Source organism: Labeo rohita, chromosome 11 (genome assembly GCF_022985175.1).
Source record: "Labeo rohita strain BAU-BD-2019 chromosome 11, IGBB_LRoh.1.0, whole genome shotgun sequence".
Taxonomy (NCBI): domain Eukaryota; kingdom Metazoa; phylum Chordata; class Actinopteri; order Cypriniformes; family Cyprinidae; genus Labeo; species Labeo rohita.
The window spans coordinates 11,340,252-11,359,876 of NC_066879.1; the positions used below are offsets into that span (position 1 = coordinate 11,340,252).

The 19,625-nt window shown below is 35.3% G+C and overlaps 2 protein-coding genes across 2 annotated transcripts in view; both read left to right on the top strand.

The window, feature by feature from the left end:
• Positions 1 to 1,900: 1,900 nt before the first annotated feature.
• Positions 1,901 to 8,420, top strand: hrh1 (histamine receptor H1). The gene is made up of 2 exons (XM_051122207.1): positions 1,901 to 1,970; positions 3,647 to 8,420. The coding sequence occupies exon 2, from the start codon at positions 3,690 to 3,692 to the stop codon at positions 5,334 to 5,336; it is 1,647 nt and encodes a 548-aa protein (XP_050978164.1). The 5' UTR covers positions 1,901 to 1,970; positions 3,647 to 3,689; the 3' UTR covers positions 5,337 to 8,420.
• A 2,677-nt stretch (positions 8,421 to 11,097) lies between these two features.
• Positions 11,098 to 19,625, top strand: part of atg7 (ATG7 autophagy related 7 homolog (S. cerevisiae)) — a 126,493-nt gene continuing 117,965 nt past the window's right edge. The window contains 8 exon segments of the mRNA XM_051123117.1: positions 11,098 to 11,172; positions 11,787 to 11,945; positions 11,947 to 11,974; positions 13,006 to 13,060; positions 14,159 to 14,276; positions 18,512 to 18,589; positions 18,676 to 18,792; positions 19,445 to 19,591. Of these exon segments, the coding sequence (XP_050979074.1) occupies positions 11,137 to 11,172; positions 11,787 to 11,945; positions 11,947 to 11,974; positions 13,006 to 13,060; positions 14,159 to 14,276; positions 18,512 to 18,589; positions 18,676 to 18,792; positions 19,445 to 19,591 (738 nt within the window). The 5' untranslated portion in view covers positions 11,098 to 11,136.

The window sequence follows — 19,625 nt, forward strand, 5'->3', positions numbered from 1 at the left end:
AATTGTTTTTTTTATTTATATCTTTTTTTCTGTTTGTCTTATTGTTTGTAATTTTCTTTTTTTTTATTGTATTGACTGTTTCAGTTCACTGTTATTTGCTGACAGTGAAACTGATCTGAAAGAACAGGTTAAAGGGGTTGGGGGTCATTTTGGGGTTTTTATGAATGCACAGACAGGTTTTTGTTTAGGGCCCCCAGAAGTCTTGGACTGACACTGCATGTCCTGCTTCATCATCTGTTTTTTTCTGTTGTTCCATCATCTTTCATTATTTAAAAATAGCACATAGCATTTGCTCCTCTGCACTTATTAACATCGCTTAATTTTACAATGCACATTACAGCAAGAAATTATGAGATCATAATGAAAAATTTGGTCTGTTTTTAAGGACCAAATAAACCATGTATTTACATTTGTCACAAGATTTGAGGTGTCATTATTGTCATTACAACATGCATTAGATTTAATTATTTTTAATGAAAATATTGCCAAACAGTATTGCTATGAAGTTTTTTTTTAGTATTAACATATAGTTAGCATAGGGAGATAGTATTAATATTTTCTCATCATCTAATTGCCAACTGAAAGAAAACAAGTTGACATACAGACAGAGATTTATAAACCGTTTAGAAAAGCTCTGTCTTTTCTTCCTAGGAACAACTAATTATGTAAGCTAAGATATTTCTTAAAATATGGTTCGTATTTTCAGGAATTTATGGTCAAATTAATATATTTTCATATACTCATATAAATTGCTTTTACTGACTTATTAAGTAAAGAATGATTATGAAGTGTGAACAACTTTTGTTGCCTTTAGACTGTTCTGGCACTTAAATGAATGCAAAACAGCTGAAGTCAAAATTTTTCATACACTTTGCAAATCTGCAAAATGTTAATTATTTTAACAAAATAAGAGGGATCATACCAAATGCATGTTATTTTTATTTAGTACTGACCTGTATTAGATATATACACATAAGATGTTTACATATAGTCCACAAAAGAAAATAATAGTGAATTTATAAAAATGACCCTGTTCAAAAGTTTACTTACTTACATATTATTCTTAATACTGTGTTGTTACCTGAATGATCCACAGCTGTGTTTTTTGTTGTTGTTGTTGTTTTGTTTGTTTAGTGATAGTTGTTCATGAGTTCGTTGTTTGTCCCAAACAATTAAACTGCCAACTGTTCTTCAGAAAAATCCTTCAGGTCCCACAAATTCTTTGGTTTTTCAGCATTTTTGTGTATTTGAACGATTTCCAACAATGACTGTATGATTTGCCCTAAGAGCCGGGGGGTGAAAATTTTTTGAATTTGAAGATCAGGGTAAATTTAACTTATTTTGTCTTCTGAAGAACAGCTGGCAGTTTAACTGTTCAGGACAAACAAGGACTCATGAACAACCATCTCCCAAAAAAAAAAAAAAAACCCCAAAAAAAAAAAAACAAACAAACAAAAAAAAAAAAAAAAAAACAGCTGTGGCATTCAGGTAACAACACAGTATTAAGAATCAAGTGTATGTACGCTTTTGAACAGGGTCATTTTTATAAATTTAACTATTATTTGTGGACTATATATTTAAATGTATTTTATGTGAAATATCTTATTCAGGTCAGTATTAAATGACGAAATAACATGCATTTTGTATGATCCCTCTTATTTTGGTAAAATAATTAACATTTTGCAGATTTGCAAGGTATATTTTGATTTCACTTGTAAATGGCCATACAAAGGCCACTGTAATAAGAAAGAAAGAAAGACAGAAAGAAAGAACAGAATATGAAGAATGGATTTCTCTCTCTCCTTCCGTTTCTCTCTCTCTCTCTGTTTGTGTGTGAGAGAGAGACCGGTCCATACATGAGACATCCATGAGACATTCATGAGACTCTTCAGGGCAGTAAATCGTCAGTCAGCGTCCAGTTCTGTGGAGATAACATCGTTCCTGCCGGGAATTTACTCCAAGTCGGAAGGGTAAGTTTCCATTCGTGCTTATTATATCCTAATCACATTCAGAGCTAAATTAATGTCACTCAAGAGAAGCACTACAATCAGTTATGTAAAAGTGACTAATATTTACTCTTGTGATTGATGGACAAACACCGCGCTTTTTTATATATAGGCTAGAATTATTCGACTTTACGCACAGATGACGGACATTCCACAGGTGTCGACTGAACCGCAGCTTCCACACGGACAACATTCATCGCTTTCCTTTCGGTTATCTTTATCCTATGAGAAAGACATATCGGCTTGTCACTAAAAGACGAGAGATTTTACGCACATTTTACGCAAAACTCTGCAGAAAACGATTGACGCTTGTAAGTTTTACTCGTGGCGCATTAGTGTGATGAAGAACATCACTAGTTTGGGTTTTCTCCACAATATGCTTCGAGAAATCATTACAAATCTGTTTGGAGAATCTAGAAAAACTGAGGGCAACGCTGTAAACCTTTAAGCTCTCATGTTTACAGAAATGCATAAATATTTGGCGTAAGTATACGTGTGGCTTCATGGTCATTCTTTGTGTTTATACAAAACCGTAAATCAGACTAATGTGCTTCAATTTTATGTTCTTATACGGTGCGATGGTAAGATAATTCTAGTTTTTCAGTGTTTCCTAATGTTATTTTTTAGATATAACACAATTTAGGAGAAACATCATGATTAATGACCTATTTTGTAACATGCCATGTGTTCAGATTTAAAAAGAGCTTTTCCTCAGAAACATAAAAATCAGTAGTAATGATCATTATGCATTAATGTTAAACTGTTGTGTAAACAACTTAGCCTAGGTGTCTAACCCCTTCTTTACTTTGTGAAGCACACATGTACACATTTTTAAAACACTAATATTTTCCATAAACAAGTAGACAGTGACCAGGGTCTATCAAGCTCCAAAAAGCAGTATAAAAGTGGTCCAAATGACATATGTGCAATATTTCAAGTCTTCTGAAGCTATATCATACAGTATTTGTGTGTCATTAATGAACCTTTTGCTTTTTTTATCAAAGTATTCAAACCTATTCAGAGCAGCTTGGAAATTTTACTGAACTTCTCCATGGAAGAAACAAAGTTATAAAAGTTTGAAACAACAGGAAAATCAATTATTAAAAAAATGTAGAAATTAATAAAACATTAATAAAATGCTACCTCTGTACTCCATGGGCATAGATCACATTCTAGTATGGTTGCACAAATGTACTCCTGTTACCCAAATTTGGCACACTGCAAATCCAGTGACATTCAATAAATAAATATAAAAATAAAAATAAATTTGTGCAAATTTGCGCTTTATAATTACTATGAAGAGCAAAACAGAGACGGACCAGCGATCTAACCTGAGATGAGAGGCTAGACAAGACACAAGCAAGGCTTTGTTAAGGTGTAACATTTTATTTATGGATAGAAACCATTTCTCTTAGCAACGAGACAATGTGTGTCTCACATATTTTCTGAACATCCATGGTCTCAGTGACTGCTTCTTAATGAACCTTCTTGCGTCTGTGCTGTCGTAAGGACATGACATTTCAGACATGTGCACACAACTCACTGGCAGAAATATGGATTTCTTCATTCATTGTAGTGAATCACTCATCAATATGCACGAGAATTCAGTGTGATGCATTCTCTTTGGTTTTGTTTTTCAGAAGCTCCATTATGTGGATATGAATTTTAAAACCCAAAGTGACTATGTGCTTTCTCACAACTTTGACATCATGTGACACGTCGGACTGCCCAATGGAGACGACTACGATAATTACCACGACAAACGGTCAAGTCAAGAGAATTCTTCAAGAACCTCCCGAGCCCAACGTTACAAGTCTTTTGAATGCATCCGCCCCATTCCACCATCACATGAACAATGCAGTGTTGGGTATTCTGCTTGGCACACTGTCCCTTCTGACGGTTATCATGAACCTGCTGGTACTTTTTGCCGTAAGAAAGGAACGGACTTTGCACACTGTTGGGAACCTCTACATTGTCAGCCTCTCCATAGCAGACCTCATTGTTGGGGCTACAGTCATGCCCTTGAATCTGGTCTACCTCCTTGAGGATGAGTGGAAACTGGGTCATGTTATTTGCCAGTTCTGGCTGGTCATGGACTATGTGGCAAGCACAGCCTCCATTTTCAGTTTGTTCATTCTTTGCTTGGACAGGTACCGCTCCGTACGCCACCCCTTACAGTACCTAAAGTATCGGACACGAGGAAGAGCAACGTTGTTGATTTGTAGCGCATGGCTTCTCTCCATGACCTGGATCATTCCCATCCTGGGGTGGCGGATGTTTGCTCAGGTCGACAGGAAGCCAGAGCTGGAGAACCAGTGTGACACGGACTTCCGCTTTGTGACCTGGTTCAAAGTTCTGACAGCCATCCTCAACTTCTACATTCCTTCCTTTCTGATGCTTCTGTTCTACTCGCAGATCTTTATCGCAGTTCGCGATCATTACAGAGAATGGGAGAACTTCGCTGGTCCGATGGTGAAAACAGAAGTGGATGATACATTACATAATGGAATGCAGCTGCAGATAACCAAAGCCTCGGAGAGAGAGAGTCTTGCGTCACAAGCGTATTCTCAGAACGAGGGACTGTTGGATCAGTACAGTTTGGAGCAGCCTTACAACTCAAGGGACAACAACGAGGACAATACAGATTCCTTATCTGAGACAAAGAGAAAGAGTTGTTACAAGAAGAAACCAATGTTCAGTCTTTCGAAACGCATAAGAAAGAGTGTACAAGACTCTAACGAGATTTCGTTCCAGAGCGATGATGGGGAAACCATCGCCGAAGGCCCGCCAGCATTATCTCTTGCCTTTCTGCAGTCCGAGAATAACACTCAGCCCAAAACGTTCATAAATGCGAACGACTGTAATGTGTTAGTGCCGAACTCTGTTGGTAACATTTGTGAGAGTGCACCAACTGTGGATATTCACAATTACACCACAGTTCTTTGCAATCACAGCACTCCACCGTCACCGCCATCACCATGGGCTGAGAACAGCCCTCCGCTGGACGCCTCCAATGCGCTCCCCATCAAACAAACATGGCAAAAGCTTTGTGAGCAATCTAAGCAGAGCATCCACAGCATGCGCATCCGAAAGGAGCGAAAGGCCGCCAGGCAGCTTGGCTTCATCATTGGTGTCTTTATGGTGTGCTGGATCCCATACTTCATCACCTTCATGGTCATGGCCTTGTGTGAGACCTGTGTCCATCATGACCTTCACATGTTCACAATTTGGCTAGGGTACATCAACTCCACCCTGAATCCCTTCATATACCCACTGTGCAATGAAAACTTCAAAAGGGTGTTCAAAAAGATATTTCATATTAATAGATGAAGTTTTGGAGACATGATAAACTGTTAGCACGCCTGCTGCATTGGTGTTTTCTCAAGTGTTTCTCGTGACACATTTGTACGTTGGTAGTTCAGTGCATCTGCCATGCTTGTGTTATTTTTGGGCATCAGAGATCTTGTAAGTACAGAGCAATTTTATTATTTATTGCCGAGCGTCGGTTTGACATGTCTGCAATCTGCATCAGATTCTATGATAAACTGCTTCAGTCCAGAGTATTGGGTTAGTTCACTCAAAAATGAAAATTCTGGCATTAAATACTCACCCTTATATCGTTCCAAACCCGTAAGACTTTTGTTCGTCTTTGTAACACAAATTAAGATATTCTACATGAAATCCAAGAGCTTTCTGAACCTGCATAGACAGCAACGCAACTACCACGTTCAAGGCCCAGAAAGCTAGTAAGGACATTGTTCAAATAGTCCATGTGACATCAGTGGTCCACCCTAATTTTATGAAGCTACGAGAATACTTTTTGTGCACAAAGAAAACAAAAATAACAACTTTATTCAACAATTTCTTCTCTTCTGTTGTACCATGCATGTGTAAAAAAAGAAACTGTTGCATAAAGTCGTTCTTTAAGGCGGGTCAATATCACCAAAGAGTGCCTTTCAACCCTCACAATACCCAAAAATTTTGGTCACAGATTTTTAGATAATTATGGGCCATTATTCAAAGCATAAACCATATGATATGTCCACCCTGTCATGTATATGTATTACTGTGAAATACATTTTCATTGCAAATTATAAATACATAAAAGATTTTATGTAAACCATGTGTTTTTAAACAAACTCATACAATACATGTATTTTTTCTTATTTGGAGAAAACTGCGATATTTGGATGCAGTTTTCTGTTATTTATTATATTGCCCCCACACCTAGCTTTTGAACACACTGGATTATATAGATATGATTGAATTATTACTTAAAATATTATTTTAAAATTTCAAGATGACAGATGGTGGACCAGCACCTGTCAGGGTGGACACATAAAGCAGAACACACAGAGCATGACAAAATATGACAATGAAACATTTATTCAACTTAAAAAAATATATAAATATATATATATATAATGATGAATATTATAATTACATTCTCAATCACATTGATATACAAATGAATGCTATGTCCAACCTGTCATGTGTATGTCCACCCTATTAAGTCTAAGTGGCCGACAGGGTGGACATTTTGGAACAACGACAGGGTGAACATTTTGAGCTTCAATTAGCACATTAGTTTATAGCCTACAATAGCTAGTCTGGTTCTTAAAGAGAATTTGGTATATTTAAACGTACATAATTTGAAAATGCTGTATTCTAATCACTTCCAGTACATTTTATGCCAACAAGGGGGACATGTTAAACTTAGGAAAAGCATGTAAGCAAACTCATATGAAAAAAACTGTCAATTTAAAAGTCATCAACTTACTCACATCAGCTGTTGAAATTCTTGCCACAGAAGAGACAAAAAATCTGCTGTCCTGATGTCACTAAAGGGGATTGCCTTTTTTAAAGGGGCGGATTCCCCAATAGGACAGGGTGGACAACCATTCAGGGCAAATTCTTCTTTTTTTATAAAATAAAAATATCATTTTTATTACTAAATGATCAATCCACTCAAATTGAGTAATCTCTTATTTAACAAAATATTAGTAGGAGAACGAGAATTGTATGATTTGACTATATTCTACTCTCATTCAAATTTAATGAGCAGTGCATGGGACACCAAACAAAAAAAAAAAAGAAAAATGAGAATATGTAGCCAAGAGCCAACTAATACTTTTGTTATGAATATAAAAACTTAGTGTAATATAACACATTTCATAGTCATTTTTATGTCAAATTATCATGGCAAATTAGTTATTTATGTACAAGACACCAAAAGGCACCCTACAGTGATACTGGCCCGGGCGTAGCATCATAACAGTATGGATGAACCACTAATGTGACATGGACGATTTAATCGATGTCCTTACGACATTTTTGGGCCTTCAAAATGGTAGTTGCATTCCTAAAATGAACGAAGGTCTTACAGGATTGGAATGACATGAGTGTGAGTAATTAATGACAGAATTTTCATTGTTGGGTGAACTATCCTTTTAAAACTGGCTGTATTTGAGCACGACGTTGCTGTTTCAGCACTTACATCTGATGTAATCATGGTTAAGTAACAACTTTTAATTTAAACAACACTTAAATAACATTACCTGAAACACTGAGGGTGATGTATGGTCAGTACAACTTGGGTTTGGTGTGTTTAACGCAGAACGTTGTTTAAAAATGCCCTGGCATTAATTATGCTTAAGTAGCACGTGCGGTGGATATATATTTTGTTGGCAGTTTAATTAAATATGAGTATGGTCAGGAGTGAATGCACAATGTCTGCAGATAGCCAGGAAATGCCACAGCTTCAAGCAAACATTGAAATTCTGGGTGTATGATAATCAAGTATATTCAGAATGGCATGCGACCTTGTAGTTTTGACAATGGTGTGGTGTATGCATACTATGCACAAATTGTCTGTGTACATGGATGATATACAATGCAATGCATTTCACCTGATCTTTGTTTTTAATAAAAATGATGATGAACAGTGATGATTTAAAGAAAAATTATATAAGATGTAACATCTAATGTAACTCATTATTTGATTAAACTGGGAAATATGAAGACAATTATATTGTTAAATACATTTTAGACTGGCTGTGTCCAAAAGCTTTGGCAGCTGACTTGTTGCTTAGCTGCCTTATCAGGCAATGTCTTTGCAGGCGGTGTTTGCACATGAAGGAACCTCACAAAATCACTTCGGACAGACTTCTGAGGCAGCAGGAAATTTGAATGATCTACAACAAAATCTATTTTTATCTATTAGAGCTTTGGTGACATTTTATTACTACAATACTAATTACTTGTTAGAAATAACATCAAAAGTGGAGCAATTTGGTCAAAAACACTTGAAATGAGCACCAGCTGTAGCTTTTAGATGCCATATCTTATTATAGGATATATAGGCAGTGAAGGATTCATCTATGCTGTCTTCAAAAAACAGTCAGACAAAGGTATATCAGCAGACAGGATGTGACACAATCATTGGATTCGGATGTGCTTTTGCATGCTGTTTTCAGAAGCAGCTTTTTATAGCTTTCAGACGCCGCCAGTAACTGGCGAAATGTGAAAACAAAATCAATAAAGTTTGTTTCATATTGCCTCTGTATCACATACAATACATGAATTAAAAATATATGGCAGAATGCTGGTATTCATTCCGAACATAATGTATTTTTTACAGGCCTGTGCAACAATGAGGTGATGACACAGACTACAAAGAATTCAAGTTATGGAAATGCAATTATAATATATATATAATAAAGCAGAGCAGTGCTTAGACTCATTCAGTTCTCTTTTTCTTGTGACAGTATGCGTTGTCAGCCCTCAATTAGTGCCTGTCACTTTCTATGAAACCACATGATAGACTGAACAAAAATGCTCTTTTTGCTATAACCAGACTCAGATGGCTTTCTTAAAATAAACTGAGATATGTGTTGTGGCGAATGTCCTCTAATTTAAACATTAATTCCTATCAGATTAACCTATTAAATGTAAAATTAACAAGCATGACTCGCTTTTGAAAATCACAGGTTTACATTCTAATTGTAACATGGTTTTACATGGTTTTAATGATACTCTTCATTTGCTGATCTAACAGGGTTTCTGCAGGTTGTATGAAGGTAAATGCAAGAATTCTTTAAGACAATTTTAAGACCAAGCAAAGAACATTTCTGAAATAAAGCGAAGGGAACACAATATGTTAGTATGGTCTCTAAATTTAAATATCTAAGAAGCACACAATGAGTTGTATTAGCAACACTTCTGTTTGAAAATGCAACTCAATCTATAACTTTCAAAAAGAGTAGTTCTTTTGCCAGTACTTTTGTGTGTGGTTTTTGAAAGCAAATATCTAACGAAAACTGAAATTTGAAAATTCAAGATACATTTACTGGAGAAGCAAAATGATGTAGTAGAATTAGAAGTCTTTGTTTTCTGTGAAACTGATCAAAAGCAAGTGAGTTTGTGATTAAAACAAGAGCAAATATCTGCCAACAGACTCAGCAAAATGAAATTCATTTGAAAACCCCATTGACACATTTTTTTTTTGTTCTTGTTTTAAGCATAAACTTGTTTTTGAAGACTTCATTTTACTTTTGCATCTCAAGTAAATGTATCTTGATTTAATTTAATGTGGCAATAAATGCAACATTTGATGCCATGACTTTCTGCACTGAATTAAGAGTTTTTAATGCCTTAAACATTTTTAAGTAACTTTTTAAAGTAACTTTTTAAGTTAGTGTTTAAAAAAAAAAAACATAAAATAAAATAAACACTGTTGAACAGAAATATCAAACATTTTTGCTAAAGTATGTGTATAAATTATGTAAATGTATTATTTGATCTTAAAGTTACTGAAATTCTTGTTTTATTTGTGACTGCTGTTGGTAGATAAAGTTGTCTTCATGCATTATTAACAATTCCTGTGGGTGGAGATTGCTTTATTGCTTTACAGTAACACTTTATAATAAGGTTCCATTGGTTATTGTTAGATAATGTATTAACTAACATGAACAAACTATGAAGAATACACTTATTATAGTATGAATTATTTTTTTGTTAATGTTAATGAAAATACAATTGTTCATTATTAGTTCATGTCACAGTGAATTAACTTTTAATTTTAATAAATGCTAAAATTAACATTAACTAAGATTATTAATGCTGTAGAAGGTACTAGGTTTGTTATCATGACCATGATGAAATAACTTTACAATCAAACATGTTGAATGTTTAGGAGTTAAGAAAATACAATGACACTTACAGTTTCATATTTTTATTGTTTATTTGTGATGATGGCTTACATTACCTGACTGATGCATTACTCTAAACATGATTTAAATTAGATTAGCCTAGGACTTTTAAATCATAATCACCTCCTGATAAAATATCCTTTGATTCTGCATACAGGATGTCCCAGTACAGGACTCTACAGAGAGTGGATGCTGAAGGAATGCTGCTCATCTCGACTGACTCCAGAGCACAATTAGAGCTTTTGTAAATGTGTCATATGTTTGAGGCAGCAGTCTGGACTTTCTGGATAGTTCAGTATCGCCCGTCTGCTTTGCACGGCACCTGACTTAGGAACTGATTCATCTAAAAGGGTTAAAATGAAAAGGAACAGCGTTTATAGATTTTTGTCAGTGTTTTCTTGTCTAATTGTCTGTGTTTTTCTTTTGTTTTGGGTTTTTGTCTTTTATTCGATGGTTTTGGCACCTTAAGACTTATTCATTAACACAACGCAAGAGGATTTGACACCCATCTAAACCGTTTAAGCAGCTGGTTAACGCTATCTGCATTTCCACATTTCCACATCGTTTTGAGTCGTGGGGTAATATGACGCTTTAAAACATTTATCTGAAAGGCTAGTATGCTAACACCGTTAAAGCTCACAGAGCACTTGTCAAAATATTAGAGATAAAGCATTAACTAGTCGTTACACAAGGGAAAACTGCACCACGGCTACCATTCTGTCTGTACTTGGTTTGTTATTAGATTAATTTTAAAGTCGTTTGTGAAGCGGTAGCTCTCTTACGATAATAAAACAATCCGACTGCGCATGCGCGCAAGTTGACAGTGGTCATATGACATCAACCAGGAAGTGCTTGTCTGGTAAGTGGATGTTTCTCTCATTTGTATTTATTGGCGCTCTGACTCCTCGTTTGTCATTTACATGACTATAAATGCCGCAGATCACATTTCCAATACGGTGCTTTTCGCTGCAGTGTGTAAAAAAACAAACATACGATCACAGTGTAGACTCAATGGTTTTACCGAAGCAGTTTTACTAATATCACAGTACTAAAGAGCGCAGTTTTGACTTTTGTTACGTTGGCATGACATAATTAACTGTATAGACATTTTGTCAGCTTCGTACTATATTAATTCTCATATTAATTTAGACAGCCAAACTTGTTGAAGTGAGAAAAGGGAACTACTTCTTCCAAACTAACCTCTTCCACAAATCTAACTAACTTCCACAAATCTAATCGAACAAGAAATGTATGTGTTATTATATAAAAAAAATATTATCAGGCTATCAGCACCGAGGAATATATTTTGGAAATACATTTTACCATTTAAAAAGCGTTCATTAAATTTTATTTTGATATATCAAAGATGAAAATATGCCTTGGCTGGCTGTCACTATAAATTATAAACTTGTTCTGAAGAGTAGTGAAATTGAAAACCTAAATTGTTATTATTATTATATTTTTTTAAGGCAAAATATTTGTATGTGTAGTGTTTTTATGATGTTGAAGGTAAAAAAAAAAAATCTTAAAAAATGCCTGATCTTATTTTCTACATCTTGTTTCTTATAAGGAGTCAAAAGCATCAGTCCTGATGGAAGGTGAATCCACAGAGAGAAGCGCAGCCGCCCCAAAGCTGCAGTTTGCCCCCTTCTGCAGTGCCCTGGAGGCAGGATTCTGGCATCAGCTCACCCAGAAGAAACTCAACGACTTCCGCTTAGATGAAAGTCCAAAAAAACATCAAAGGCTATTACTATAACGGTCAGTATGAGGAAACTAATAATGAAAGAGATGTTTTCCTGGGATTTGACAGCAGCAGCCTCTTAAGTGCCAGGCTTCCGTCAGAACAGACTGCTTAGATCCTGAAAATGAAAGTCACTTTATTGTTGATGATTAGAGGGAAAATAAAGCACTTTTTTTTTTTATCAAATGCTATATTCAGTCTTATTGAATGTCTTTTTTTTAAATACATAGTACTGCGCTTGAATGTGCATATAGTAATTCAGTTTTTAAGTTCTACTGTATGTCTTGATTCATTCTTTGATTAGACAAAGATAAGCCGTTTTTCAAAAAAAAAAAAAAAAAAAAAAAAAAAAAAAAGATTATAATAGCAATTGTAATTTCTGTATGGAGAACTGGATGTACAGTAAATTGCTTTTTTAAACACTTGTCATGTGACAACAATTCATCATACTGCTGTTTGAAACATTGGTAACACAAACTAAAAATGAAAAATAGTTTTGAAGCATTTTTTAAACATTTAAACACTAATTAAAAGCAGAGGTTGTATCTGTTAATATTTTTTAATAGATCTGAACTAACATGCAATACATTCTGTCTGAAATATTAAGAAAGTATATTTGTAAAATGTCTCTGTGGTATGCAGACAGTAATGTGCTAGTGTTGCATTCTGAATACAGCAGCAGTCCAGAATGGAATAGTGTTGTATGGCAGTTGTAGTAGGTGCAAATGTGTACAAATCATGCACATACTGCATACTGCTGAAATATTAATAGTAGTATAGTAGCGTTTTATTGTAATATAGCCATCTTTTGTGTTTCCCTGCCACTTCTTAAACAGCCAGTATGATATTTTCTCTTGGACTGCTTACATTATCAGCATCATGCAAACGTTATACTGTTCAGTTATACTGTAGATGTCAATGTGGCAGTACTCTGCTTTCAGGTGTATATGTCACCAATGTTTCATTTATATATTCCACAGCCGAAAGTGTCTGACTTGATCCACATTTAAGCTGTAATATAATGAAAATGATTTGTTATAAATTGCAGGTGATCCTGTTGGCTTGCCGACACGCTTGACACTGGAGTTCAGCGCATTTGAAGTGTAAGTTTTGCATATTAATAGCGTGTAATGTAGTTGGTTATTCTGAAAGCCTTGGATAATGGCCTCAATATCACGTCTGTTACTTGTGAAATTAATGATTTTTTTCTTGCCAGTTAAATCCTCAAGGATTGTTTCAGTCGAATTAATTTTACATTTATGACTGCTGAGTAATTGCTCTGGCCAAACAGCATAGCTATTTGCAGATCGGTAATCTGATAGAGCCAGGAAAAGTGATGAGGGGGCTACTTCTGACCCCCACAACCATCTGCACCCACACTGCTTTTCTCCAAAAAAGAAAAAGGCACATTATAAAACAGATAGACCCTTCAGGTCATGAAAATAGGGTGATTTTCTGTCATTCAAGTCAAAGAACAGTGCAAAAGGCATAGGGAACAAGGTACACAAGTGCGTTATATATAGATAATGTGGCAAGTTAACATTCTATTAATTCTGTTGTAGAATTCTATTATGGTTTTTACTGTATAGGTAAATTTAATTTAAAATAAGATTCTATTTCTTTACATGAAATGGACACGTTAAATTAAAATAAAGTTCCAATAGTTAACATGAACAATCAAAAACACTTGTACAGCTATTTTTAATTTTAATTCACTTTCAAAATGTTAATACATATTTAAAATGAGAATACATATGAACTAGCCATTCAAAAACATATGATATTTGATATTTATCAATTCATAGTTATGTTTAAAAAAAAAAAAGTAAGCAATTTGATAGTTATGCCATATGACATTGTGAGAGCTGAATTTAGCTGGTATAAAATGAACATGAATACAAAGATTACATTTCTAAAAACTTGGCATATGTTTTTAAACTGTGTTTTTGAAGAGTTTTCCTTTTCTTTTTGTTAGATACTCTTATTTATCATTTCCTTTATCATGTTGCATACTATAAAAATACAATAAGCCACTGACAGCTACAAGACACTACAGTGATTTTACCATAACACATAGTATGCTAAGTTGTTGTGGTTAGCTAATAACATTTCCTGGTTAAAGAGCTAGCTTGTTAATTTTGTATACGATACAGGTTACGCTGCCTGAATATAAATAATGTAGTATATGAATTATGTTTTAGTGATGGACCCACGCCTGCTCGCTGTTCTCCAGCCCCTGGAACTCTGTACAACACCAACACATTAGAAGCCTTCAAAACCACTGACAAGAAAGCTCTTCTGGATAAAGCAGCCAATGAGGTGCAGTGCTTTGATTCGCTCGTAATTAATTGTGCCTGTTGATAGCTTATTTAATTTGTGCTCGCTGCATAGATCCACTAAATTAATTATGCGCTTTCTTTCACTGCGTATCTAGATGCTGAACATCCTTCTTCATAATTTGATAAATTACTGCTGCCATTTTTAATCATCTTAATACAATTTTGTTTTTTGCCAGCTTTCTACAATGGTAATAACACAATGTAAATTGCCATGGCCAAACAGCACTGACTTTTGCAAATAAGGCCCGATCTTTAATAAACACAATGTTTTTGCTTTGAAAGGAATGGTAGTATTATGCGTTGTGTTCTCAACCATGTAGTGCAGGCGGTTTAAAGGGGTCATGAACTGTCTTGGTTTTTTATTTGGTTCTGTTCACTGAGATCCACTTATAATGTTATCAAGATTTGTACATCAAAAAACATCATAATTTAGAAGTAATAGGCTATGTTCTGTCCCGTTTTTAACCTTCTCAGCAGAACGCTCTGTTTGAATAGGCGTGGCGGATTGTAGACTCAGAAGTACACGCCCACTGCTATGATTGGCTAAAAGAATACATTCGTTCCACATAGGTAGCCACTTTGATTTAGGTATAAAATGCATAAATTACTTAATTCACACCAAATGATCTATAAGAAGAGACAAAGCAATAGTGACCACATAATGAAAACAGTTACTCACACTGGTTGCGATGGATCCAATATAGTCGGCACAGCATCCTCTTTTAGTTTCGGTCTTTTTGAGAATCCAGCGTCGACTTGTGTCGCTCCAGTTACTAACGTAACCTCGGCTCCCTTAGACAAGGAAATAAGCGTTGCGTCGCTGACGCTATGGGTAATTGTACATTAATCCATGGTAAAGTGAACAAAGGACCGAATTCTAAAAATAAAGTTCACCCACTCAGAAGGAAGGCAATGCACAGATGTTTTCAGAGCCATCTTTATTGTTTGGTTTCTGCATAGTTCTACGTGTTCGTCTCTCTGGTAAACACTATGGATAAATCGGTGGGCGGGGCTAAACAGGTAGTGATGTCGATCTTCTTCTGTGGAGGTGGCGCTTATCAACACTATTACATCATAGAGTAGAATATTCCAAAAGCTGTCATTTGGCAGACTGCCTTCTCAATATAAGCCGTTTTTGGACTAACAACAAAGTTTTGAGTTTGAAACTTACAGGATGTTTTTATAGTACAATGACCTCTTATATGTCAAAAGATCAAGGGAATTTTGGTTTCTCAGTACTTAACGCTTTTAAAAGGTTATTTTGTTATCCAGCGTTGGAATCTAATAGGCTCTCGTTCTCCATTACATAAGAAGGGCTATAAAATGTACCTTTTATTAGTTTATTAGATTTTTTTTTTTAAAGAAATGTACTAATCCTTAGGCAATCGAAGATGTAGAGTATATAGAGTAATATAGCATTCCATCACTTGATCATCAATGGATCTTCTGCAGTGAATGGGTGCCATCAGAATGAGTGTCCAAACAGCTGATAAAAACACCACAATAATCCACACATAATCCACACCACTCCAGTCCATTAGTTAACATATTGTGAAGCCAAAAGCTGTGTTTATGAGCAACAAATCTATCAATACGACGTTTTTAACTTCAAACCGCCTATAATAACACTTCCTCTTAGGGTGATATGGCAAAATATTTAAATCTCGATTTTTTTCAAAAAGGTTTTTTTTTTGTACGATTTTTTTTAACTAATCAACTTGAAAATGTAACTACAACGTGATTCAGGTAACTTGTTTTTTATTAACCCTCTGGTTAAAGAAAATTTTATTCCAAGTGCACCACACAAGTTGTCAACATAACGTAAATGTTAAACAAATCACCTGTTAAGTAAGTTATTATTGGCGTATGCTCGAGGTGTCTAACTTCTCACAATATTTCCATTTAAAATTTTAAAATCGCAATTCTTCGATTTCTAAAAAAAGAAAATCGGCAAAACATTAAGTTCAGATTAATTGATAAAATCACCCAGCACACTTCCTCTGTTAGAAAAGTCACCTAGTCTGAATCAGGAGGGAAATATGCATAGATCAAGCACCGTTTACAAGCCAAAACAGTTCTAAACAAATATGTGGGTGGATTTTGATGTGAGATGACAACAGGAGATGGGCTTTTTCACTGGGGGAAGTGTGATGTCAGCCATTCACTGCAGAGGATCTATTGGTGGGAAAGTTATGGAATGCTACATTTCTCCAAATCTGATGAAGAAACAAACTCATCTACATCATGGATGGCCTGAGACTAAGCACATTTTCATTTTTGGGTCAACTATTCCTTGCATTAAGTAAGATGCATTTGGACTTGTACTGCTCAGTGGTTTTGCCCAAGAATGTGTTTTAGAGTGTTAATATTTAATGTTTGCATTTGCATAAACTACATCATAAATACAACCCCAATTCCAGTTGGGATGTTTCATGAAATGCCATAAAAGCATGAATATGTTATCTGTTCATTATCTTTAACCTTTATTTAATTGATTAAAGTACAAAGAAAAAAAATCCAATGTTTTCAGTGGCCAACTTTTAATTTTATTTTGTAAATACAAGCAAATGTTGATTTTCATGGCAACACACTCCAAAAAAGTTGGGACAAAGGCAAAACAAAAGTGAAAAGTTTGTAGAATATCCAAATTAAAAAAAAATTTGAAACAGTTCACAGTAAGCAGGTGAGATGGAAATGGGTGAGGATATCATGCTTGGGTATAAAAGGAGCCCACGTTTCAGCTTGCTTCTAGGAAAAATGGACGTCGAGTTCTCAGTACCAAAGACCAAAGGGACCATCCAGGATTTCATCAGCAACAGATGCAAATGCAAACGACTCTCATGGTATGGGGGTGCAGCAGAGCAAATGGCATTGGTGACTGGAATATGTACAGGTGCAACAATGCCAGGTCTCATTCTGCATGTGCTACAACAGCGTGGTTTCATAGACACAGCCTGAATGTGCTAGACTGGCCTGCCTGCAGTCCAGATCTGTGTCCTATTGAAAATATATGACCGATCCTGAAAAGGAGAATCAGGCAACATGATCACAGACTGCTGAGCATCTGAAGTTTTTTATGAAGCCAGATTGGACAACAATTTTGCTTGCAAAACTTGAAGTATTAGTATCCTCAATTCCCAAACAATTAAACTGAAAGTTGATGTGGCACAGTGTTAAACATGCCTCTGTCCCAACTTTTTTGGAGTGTGTTGCAGCCATGAAAATCAAAATTTGGTTATATTTATAAAATAAAATTAAAAATTGGCCACTAAAAACATTGGAGATGTTTATTTGTACTTTAGTCAATTAAATAAAGGTTAAATGGGTCATCGGATGCAAACATTAATGTGTGTTGGCAGTGTATGTACAAATCTACCCTATAATGATAAAAATCCATGCCGTAGTTTTTAATTAATCTGTAAAAATAATATCCCAGACAGAGGCCGCTCCCACATTAGTTGATTGACATGAGCGTCTTACCTCAGATCAGCTGTAACAGTCTGACCTCCATTGTTTCGATGCTGGAGCAGGGATGTAAGACTGAGCGATTGAGGTGTTCTGTTGCTGGATGTAATAATAAACATAGTGGTCGTCATTTACTCCTGACATCTCCGCTGAAGATTCAGTGGATTACATTTGTTTGTGAAGGGAATGTGCCTCCCGATCTACATAAATGCGTCTATGTTCGCGCAAATCATTCCTGATCCAGCTTCACCTACAGCAGAAGTTAGTATAAGGGTTTTTTTTTAATGAAGCTCTGCAATCACCTTTCCTAATAACGTGCTAGTTAGCAAGTTTCGTGGCTAAACGCGCTAAATGTGGCAAAAGTAAACAATCTCTCAGAGCAGCTTGTCACTCCACAGAGAGAAGAGAGGGGCAGGGTGAGCAGAGCTCATTTGCATTTAAAGGAACAATTCCTCAGAATGGGGTGATTTTTGCAGAGCTAATTTTGACAAGGTAAAAAGGGTGTTGTTTTACAAAACCATTGAGAATTTTTAACCAAAGTATATTATAGACTTTTCATTAAGACCCTAAAGAATCATATCAACTTGTGGAAAATGGGCATCTGATGACTCCTTTAAAGAGAATGAACAGATAACATATTCTTGATTTTATGGCATTTCAGAAACTTTTTCAGAATTGGGGTTGTAATTTCTGGTAATAATTAAGCTAATTTCAGCTTAATTAATATTGGTAATGCTGTCTTTTTCACAGATTTGGAGCGCTGTTCAGTCAGGGGCTGCGCTGGAAGACTCTTCCATCCTAAACAAATTCATCCTCTTGACATTTGCGGTTTGTGTGCCAACATTTTAGAAAAATCCTTAGAAATTAATGTCCTTTCAGCCATTTGTTTCTGACTGGTCCTTTTGTTTATCCAGGATCTGAAGAAATATCATTTCTATTATTGGTTCTGCTTTCCTGCCCTTTGCTTTCTGGAGGGGGTCCAGCTGGTGCAGGAGCCGGTGTCATTAGAGCGCAGTTTCTCTGCCAGACAGGTGTGGAAAAAAAGCCTGCGTTGATAACTCACTTCTGACGAGGATGTTTTGTGTAAAGGATAATGAGCCATTAGTCAGTGCATTATGGAAAGCATGTGCTGATTAGAATTTTTAATTCAATGTTAATTATTTGAATGCATAATATCATATAGGCCATAAAAAGTGTATTTGGAAATTTTTTTTTCTGTCAAAATACTTATCTTATATTAAATATCTATCTTAGCTATAAGCAAGTCACTAGGAAGTAAGTATGTGTTATTTTTATTAACATCTTCAGTTAAATTCAAAACTCAAAACTCAGTTATAATAAATGAATTTCCTTGAAGTTCATTCCATTATATATTCAAATTAATAAAATCCTCTTTGCTACCTTTTTTTTTTTAATTTCACAGTTACACAACCCTTCCTTAAACCAGCTGGTTAAAAGTTACTGTAGTGATGATGGCTTTGACAAAATAAAAGTTAGTTCTTAGAAAATACAGTTTGTCATATATTTGCCTTAAGTCTTCAAAATTCATTTTGGAGCCACTGTCCTTTAAAATACGTTTCGGTTCTTGACTAAATATTTTCCAACCAAGCATAAACTTTCATTTCTTTGTGTTTCATGAGTTAATGAGGTGGGCTGATTGCTTTGAATTGATCTGTTTCACAGATATTAAGCTTGCAGACGGCATATGACAATCTTTGCGCCTCAAGTGGTACGACGGCAGTTCCACATTTTCTGCTCAAGTACACAGATGAAAGTGTTGAAGTTGCTCGTCTAAAAGACTTGAACTCCTTCTTCCCAGACCTAAAGAAGGTAATTTCTAGTATAAAACTGGATTATGATTATT